The 8,908-nt window shown below is 42.6% G+C and overlaps 1 protein-coding gene across 1 annotated transcript in view; it reads right to left on the reverse strand.

Annotated features, from left to right (window-relative positions):
• LOC143040967 (CUB and sushi domain-containing protein 3) overlaps window positions 1-8,638 on the reverse strand; it is a 141,761-nt gene extending 133,123 nt beyond the window's left edge. The window contains exon 1 of the mRNA XM_076212406.1: window positions 8,403-8,638. Within this exon, the coding sequence (XP_076068521.1) occupies window positions 8,403-8,448 (46 nt within the window). The 5' untranslated portion in view covers window positions 8,449-8,638. The remainder of the gene's footprint in view (window positions 1-8,402) is intronic.
• Between the last annotated feature and the right edge of the window lie 270 nt (window positions 8,639-8,908).

Below are 8,908 nucleotides of genomic sequence, written 5' to 3' on the forward strand. Positions count from 1 at the left end.
AGAATGAGAAGGAGGAAGAGGAGGAGTAGGAGGAGGAGAAGGAGGAGGAGGAAGAGGAGGAGGAGGTGGACGAGGGCGTTAAGACGGAAAGAGTAGGGCGGAGGGAGTGGGAGGGAGGAAGGAGGAGGCAGATGCTCCGTTAGGTGCCCGTAGCGTAAACACTCCTCCTCCTCCTCCTCATCGTCTTCCTCCTCGTCCTCCTCCCTTACCTCCCACTCCTCCTCCTCCTCGTCCTCATCTTCCTCTTCCTCTACCTCCCATTCCTCCTCCTCCTCTTCCTCCTTTCTCTTCCTCAATCTCCTGCTTCTCTTCCCCTCCCTCCTCCTCCTCCTCCTCCATTACTTCTTTTCCTCCTCATCTTCTTTCTCCTCCTCCTCCTCCTCCTCTTCTTCCTGCGGAACAAGCCTTACGATGAGCGCTTAAGTGAACTAAATTGATTTATTTTCTCGAAACGAAGAATGAGAAGAGATCAACTGAAGTCCTCAAAATTGTCAAAAGAAATTGAAAACATGGACGTGGAAAATTATATAAAAATTGACAATTCCAACGCAATTCGTGGTCATGAATTGTATCATAACAAATCTCAGAAAGACGTAGCAAATTACTCTTTCTTCAGTCTCGCTGTTTATATATAGGGAATCATTATTTATTTGTTTCCTTATTCACTTATTTATATATTTATCATTACATATATTTTTCCTGCATGCGACCTATTTATGGACCAAAAGGTCTCCTGTCGGCATGCTCTCCCAACAAATCCCCAACTATAATTATCTATTTCTAGATTAAGATGAAAAATAGTAATAATAGAATTAAAGATAGATTAGGTATCGAAACAGCTTTATAAGGACCAATGGGTCTCTGGCTTCTCGTTTATCCATCAAACTCCTCCTTTTGTTTCCCCTCCTCCTCCTCCTCCTCCTCCTCTTCCTCCTCCTTCTTCTTCTTCTCTCCTCCACCTCCTCTTCCTCCCATTCCTCTTCCTACTTATTTTTCACCTCCTCCTCCTCCTCCTCCTCCTCCTTTTCTTCCTCCACTCCTTCCTTTTCCTCCTTGTCTCGCTTCTCCTCCTCTTCGTCCTTTCATTCCTCCTTCGCACTTACTCTTAAAACTCTTCTCTCTCTCTCTCTCTCTCTCTCTCTCTCTCTCTCTCTCTCTCCTCCTTTTCTTCCTCACTCTCTTCTTCCTGACACTTCTCTTCCTCCTCAATATCCACCTCCTCGCATTCCTCCTCATCCTCATCCTCCTCCTCCTCCTCTCCCTCCTTCTCCTACTCCTCCTCTTCCTCCTCCTCCTCTACCTCCCCTCCTCCTCCACTTACTTCTCCTCCACCTAACACTCATCTTCCTCCACAACCACCTCCTCCTCCATCCCTCCTCCTCCCTGACCCATAGAAGGACTCAAACCGGGTCCTACGGGATCCCTATCTTCCGTGTCCATCTGCCGGGGACCATCTGTCCAAGGAGGCTTCTCAGAACCATCTGCCTGACCTCTTTTTAACCATCTACCCCCCTCTGGCCGGCAGGGGGGGGGCACACACACACACACACACACACACACACACACACACACACACACACACACACACACACACACACACACACACACACACACACTCGTGGCGTAGTTGGTAGAGTTCCCGGCGGCCACTATGGCGGTCCGGGTTCGAATCCCGCCCAGGGCTGAAATAATTTCAGTATCACTCCACTGTGGGTTGTTACTCAAACTCTCGTAAGCTGGGAGTTGGGTGTGTGTGTGCGTGTAAGGACACAGCATCACCCATAGATCGGAAGGGAAATAACTGTCGATCACGAGTTCAACACGTGATGCAAGACCATCGGGTGAATCAAACACACACACACACATATTATATATATATATATATATATATATATATATACATATACATATACATATATATACACATATATACATATATATATACACATACATATATATATATATATATATATATATATATATATATACACATACATATATATATATATATATATATATATATATATATATGATGCGTCAATCATCCTTAACAAAGGCGTTACATCCGCTCAAGATGGTCTTTATCTTGACGTCTACATCAGTCAAAATCTCTCACTGTCTAAGTCTTCTCATAATGCAAGCTAGATTGACGCGGAAGAGTACAGCTATTTTTTTCTACTTATCATTATGATTTTTTTCTTTCTTTCTTTAATACCTTTTTTGGAGTCAATTACCTTTTCTCGATTTTCTTTTTTTTACGAGGACGAGTGGGAGGGGGAGGGCGGAAGGGGAGGGGAAGGGGGAGTTAGGAGAGGGAATGAGAACGATGGGAGGGAGAACAAGGGAAGGAGGACGAGGAGAGGGAGGAGAATGGAGGGAGAAGGAAGAGGGAGGAGGAGGAGGAGGGAGAAAGAGGAGGAGGAAGGGGAGGAAGGGGAGGGAAGAAAGGAAGAGCTGGAGGAGGGGAGTAAGAGGGAGGAGGAGGAGGAAGAGGCAAGAGGAGGGTGGAAGAAGACGAAGGAGGAAGAAGGTGTATGGAGAGAGAGGAAAAAGGAAGAACTGGAGGAGGGGGAAGGGAGAGGGGAGGAGGGAGGAGGAGGGGGAAGAGGGAGGAAGAGGAGGAGGAAGGAAGAGGGAGGACAAAGGGAGGGAGGAGGTGGAGGGAGAAGGGGGAAAGTTAGAGAAGTAGGAGAAGAAAAGGAGGAGAAAGAGGAGGAAGGGAGGAGGGGAGATGAGAGAGGAGAGGAAGAGGAGGAGGGGGAAGAGGAGGAGGAGGGAGGAGGTGGAGGGAGAAGGGGGAAAGTTAGAGAAGAGGGAGAAGAAAAGGTGGAGAAAGAGGAGGGAGGGAGGAGGGGAGATGAGAGAGGAGAGGAAGAGGAGGAGGGGGAAAAGGAGGGGGAGGGGAGGAGAGATAAGGGGAGTACAGGTGCCTCCTTATTTCGACAATGTATATATGGTGTCTCCCTATTTCGTATATATATGTATGTATATATATATATATATATATACACACAAATATATATATATATATATACAAATATATGTATATATATATATACATATATATATATATATATATATATATATATATATACATATATGTATACATACATACATACATATATATATATAGACTTACATATATATATATATATATATATATATAAATAGACAGACATATATATATATATATATATATATATATATAATATCCGTTATGGTAAATGTCGGCGCATATTGTACACTGAGTCGGCCAAAATAATTACACCCTTTTTTCCATTATTCTATTTCCGTTGCTTTAATTGGACTTGTGTGTGTGTGTGTGTGTGTGTGTGTGTGTGTGTGTGTGTGTGTGTGTGTGTGTGTGTGTGTGTGTGTGTGTGTGTGTGTGTGTGTGTGTGTGTGTGTGTGCGCGCGCACGTGCCCCTCCCACTCCCACTCCCCCCCACTCCTGACCTTCTCCCCTCTTACTCCTTCCACCACCTTCACCTCTCCCCTCTCCTCCCTCTTCCTTTCCACTTTCCACCTTTCTCCCTTTCTCACTTTCCCCTCTCCCTCCTCTTCCTTTCACCTTCCCCTCTTCCTCCCTTTCCCTCCACCTTTCTCACTTTCCCCTCCTACCTTCCCCCTTTCCCCTTCCCCCTTCCCTCTTTCCCCTTCCCCCACGCCCTGTCATCCTGTGCATATGCTATACTATGCTGTACTATGCTGTGATGTGTTGTCAAAAACCTACCCAAATGATACATTAAAAGAACCTCTTTATCTATCTACCTATTCATTTATTTGTTCATTTGTCCATTCATTTATTTATCTATTAATCTTTTATCTACTTATCTTTTTATTTACTTATCAATCTCTTTACTTATTTAATTCCCTTTGCATCTAGACTTTGTCTATTTATTTATCTATTTATTTTATTTTATCTAATTATTTTTTTACGTTCGGAGTGCGGGGGGGGGGGAGTACATATGACCTTCCTGGAAACTGTCCAAGACACAAGGAAGCAATCTTTCCAGGCTTCCAGCACTCTTAGACGCTTCTGTCTTACCAATCCCCCCATCCCCACAATCCCCCCAAATTCCCCCCACCCCTTCTTAACACGTCTCCCCCTCCCACATTCCCACCATCTCCCCTCCCTCCCTCCCACTCCCCCTCCCCCTCCCCCTCCCACTTCCCTTCCAGTCCCTCCCTTCCCACTCGTTACCTCCTCCTCCCTCTCCCCCTCTTCCCCTCTCTCTCTCCCCTCTTTTCTCACCCTCTCACTCCCACCCGCACCCTCCTCTCTCTCTCTTTCTCTCTCTCTCTCTCTCTCTCTCTCTCTCTCTCTCTCTCTCTCTCTCTCTCTCTCTCTCTCTCTCTCTCTCTCATTACATATCTGACATATGTTCGGATGCAGTCATCAAGTTTATTAACGACCATAAATCACTGTACATTATTATATGCATGGGAACATACGCACACAAACACACACACACTCACACACAAACACACACGCACACACACACACACACAAACACACAAACACACACGGAGAAAAAAGAGGAACAAGAATAAGGAGAGAATTAATAGCTGAGAAAGGAGGAACAAGAAACACATTAATAAAAACAATAAATAATAAAACAAACGAGAATAAATGAAACGAGAGAATAGAAAGAAGTGAAATTGTGAAAAAGAGTAAAATTAAACACCTCAAATAAGAGAGAGATTAAAAGAAAGAGAAGGGGAAAAAGAGAGGAAAAGAGAAAGAGAAAACGCAGAGGAGGAAAGAAAACGGAAGACAAATAACCAACACAAACGTCGGCCCAGGAACCTAAGGCCGCGTTCCACAACGTCCATCCACTGCCCTATGGTCGCCCGCGAGCTGCGGTCGCTAAAATGCAGTGGAAATGCAATTTGAGATGAGTTACCACGAGGGGGCTGTGCAACACGTCTGGAAATGACATGTTCCAGGCAGGAAAGTACTGGAAATGACCCCAAACGCGCGGGAAATCGCTTTCTTACCCTCCTGGGAAAAGTAGCGGTAGATCCTGGTCTCATGCGTGTGAGAATATCCAGACATATATGAAAATATATGTATTTATTCATTAATAAATATATGAATTGAATACACACACACACACACACACACACACGCACACACACACACACACACACACACATATATACACACACGGAAGTAATGATAACGACTTGACGTCATAAGGCTGGGCTGGGCGACATGACGTCACGAGCTCTGGCTGGACGACATGACGTCACGAGCTCTGGCTGGACAACATGACGTCATGAGTTCTGCCTGGGCAACATGACGTCATTAGCTCTGGCTGGTCGACATGACGTCATGTGCTCTGGCTGGGCGATATTACGTCACGCGCTCTGGCTGGGCCACTTGACGTCATGAACTTTGGACGACATGACGTCACGAGCTCTAGCTAGACGACATGACGCTATGAGTCAGGAACAATATTGAATGTATTTTACAATATTCATTTATTAAATAAGTTAGTCTATGGGTTCGGTTTTATTTTATTTATGTGTCTGTTTGTTTATTTTCATAAACCTCGAAAGTAATTGTGATGGTCAGAATTTAAATTACAAATAAAGGGGAGGTTACTATGTATGTATGTATGTATGTATGTATGTATGTATGTATGTATGTATGTATGTATGTATGTATGTATGTATGTATGTATGTATGTATGTATGCATTTATGTGATTCACCACGGTCTTTGGATCACGTGTTGGACTCGTGATCGAAAGCCATTTCACTATCGGAAGAGAGCTCAGAGCTCGTATATGACCAATCTATGGGTAATGCTGTGACCTTACACGCGCACACACACACCCAACTCCCCGCCCACGAGAGTTGGAGTAACAATCCGCAGCACAGTGATACTGACATAATTTCAGCTCTGGTTGGGATTCGAACCCGGACCGCCATAGTGGCAGGCAAGAACTAACCACTGCGCCACGAGGTGTATGTATGTATGTATGTATGTATGTATGTATGTATGTATGTATGTATGTATGTATGTATGTATGTATGTATGTATGTATGTATGTATTTATGTATGTATGTATGTATGTATGTATGCATGTGTGTATGTATATGTATTATGTATGTATGTATGTATGTATGTATGTATGTATGTATGTATGTATGTATGTATGTATGTATGTATGTATGTATGTATGTAGGTGGGTGGGTATATTTGCATGTACGTATGTATTATGTGTGTATGTAGGTGGGTGGGTATGTTTGCATGTAAGTACATATATATGTATGTGCGTATGTATGCATTTATGTACGTATGTATGTATACACGCATGTATGTATGTATGTATATATATATGTATGTATACACGTATTTACACATATTTCCTGTGCCCTTGTAACCCGAACGAGTCAAAAATGGCAGTTAGCCATTGAGCACTCAGAAATAAGATTAACCATTTCCACTGTATTTTACAACTTTAACCGTTTTGTAACAGAAGAGTCAAGGAAGTCTTTGTTTAAGGTCTCGATGAAGACTCCCCAGGGTGAAGGAAGACTGATTAGGGGTTAGTGTCAAGGGTTGGCCTCGTCTTCACCTTGAACTTGAAAGAAACCAACCTCAGAGCCCTCGGCCAGCGAGAAGGAACAATGTGACCTTCCTTAGTGTAGTTCTGATATAATGCGACCCTCTAAAGTGACCCCATGTCGTTTCAACTCCTTTTCGCCTCGACTTGACGTCATGTCGTCGAAGGTTTTGGTCGCCACGACATGACGTCATGTCGTCTCAATTTCTGATCGTCTCGATTTGATGTTATTTCGTATTGATTTTTTTTTCGCCTCGACGTGACGTCATGTCGTTTTGACTTCTTTTCGCCTCGGCCTGACGTCATGTCTTATCTTTTTTATTGCCGTCTCGATATTTTATCGCCTCGACTTGACGTCATGTCGCTTTAGTTTCTGATCCCCTCGACTTGACGAAATGTCGCTTCCATATTTCATCGCCTCGATATTTTATCGCCCCGGCTTGACGTCATGTCGCTTAAGTTACTGATCGCCTCGATTTGACGTTATGTCGCTTCCATATTTTATCGCCTCGACTTGACGTCATGTCGCTTTAGTTTCTGATCACCTTGACTTGACGTCATGTCGCTTTAGTTTCTGATCACCTTGACTTGACATCAAATCGCCTTTGTTTCTGATCGTCTCGACTTGACGTCATGTCGACTTGGTTTCCAATGGATTTGACTTGACCTCATGTCATATCAGCTTTTCATTGAAACGACCTGATGTCATGTCGTCTCAACTCCTGATCGCCTCCGACGTGACGTCATGTCGCCTCAACTCCTGATCACCTCCGACGTGACGTCATATCGTTTCAATTTTTGATTGCCTCGACTTGACGTCATGTCGCCTCAAATTATCTGGCGAATCACATAAAAGCTCTTAAAGGAGTTCCAACTAACCTAATTTAGCATTTAATGACCAAATTTTGTCATTTAAACTTAAAGAAGTATTTTGACGTCATAATGTCAGATTCTGACCTAAAATATTTTTCTGACGTCATATTTTATGACAGATACTGACCTCAAATCTAAGCACAGAAAAGAAATGTTCTGAAATCCGAGTTCTATGTCAGATTACGACCGAAAAACCTGTACCCAGAACAGAGGCGTTCTGACGTAAAATTTTACGGCGTACTCTGGCCTAAAATTACACCAGAAGAGTTCACCTTTGCCCTGTGTGCTTGGGTAGCCAATCCAGTACAAAACAGAGTGATCTACGGTGAGAGGTTTCGGAGCGATGGGTCAAGAATATTTGTCCTCTAGTGGCCGCCATTTACAAACTTAGATTTTCCTAGATATTTTATCTCCTAATGCTTAAACTGACTAACACGCACACACACACACACACACACACACACACACACACACACACACACACACACACACACACACACACATATATATATATATATATATATATATATATATATATATATATATATATATATATAATGCATGTGTTGTTAAAGTCGACAGCATTATATATATGAATATATATATATATATATATATATATATATATATATATATATATATATATATGTATATATTACAAAGGAAGAACATGCCTTTTGGTCGATAACTAGGTCAGATGCGAAAAAATAATTTAATAAATAGATAAATAAACAAATAAACGAATAAAATAAATAGATAATGATAAATGATAAACAAACAGGTGAATAGTAATAATTTGTAATATATATATATATATATATATTATATATATATATATACACACACACACACACACACATATAAATATATATATATATATATATATATATACATATATATATATATATATGTTAGTGTACATTTATTGTTTGTTATGTCAGTTTTGACTTACCTGTGGCCAGTACTGCGCTCAAAATTGTCCAAATCTTCATCGACATTTCTTTATTTTTCTTAACTAAGACTAAATTTAAAAAAAAATCTTATAACCGCATAGGCGCGCGCACGCACACGCACACACCGTGTCTCCTCTTCTGTCCCTTTTTTTTTTTTTCTTAAAGAGTTCGGATACTTTTCTTGGATCGCAACTTGAGGGTTCCCTGCTTTAGGCGCGCGCGTGCGGGTTGAGAACTCACGGCACCACGTCACAGCCACTACTGAGCTGAGGCAAACCTGCGGGTTCCCTCCTTCCTCCTCCTCCTTCTCCTCCTCCTCCTTTCTCCTCCTCCTTCCTCCCTCCCTTCGCTGACTTTGCTATCACCTGCAGCTACTCACCTCCGCCTCCTCCTCCTCCTCTTCCTCCTCCTCCACCTCCGTTTCCTCTTTTTCTTCTGTTTCTTCGTCCTCCTTCTCCTCCTCCTTCTCTGTCTCTTCTTCCTTCACCTCCTCCTCCTTCTCCTC

This window comes from Oratosquilla oratoria, chromosome 30 (assembly GCF_046742065.1).
Source record: "Oratosquilla oratoria isolate Oo_2021 chromosome 30, ASM4674206v1, whole genome shotgun sequence".
Classification (NCBI taxonomy): Eukaryota; Metazoa; Arthropoda; class Malacostraca; order Stomatopoda; family Squillidae; genus Oratosquilla; species Oratosquilla oratoria.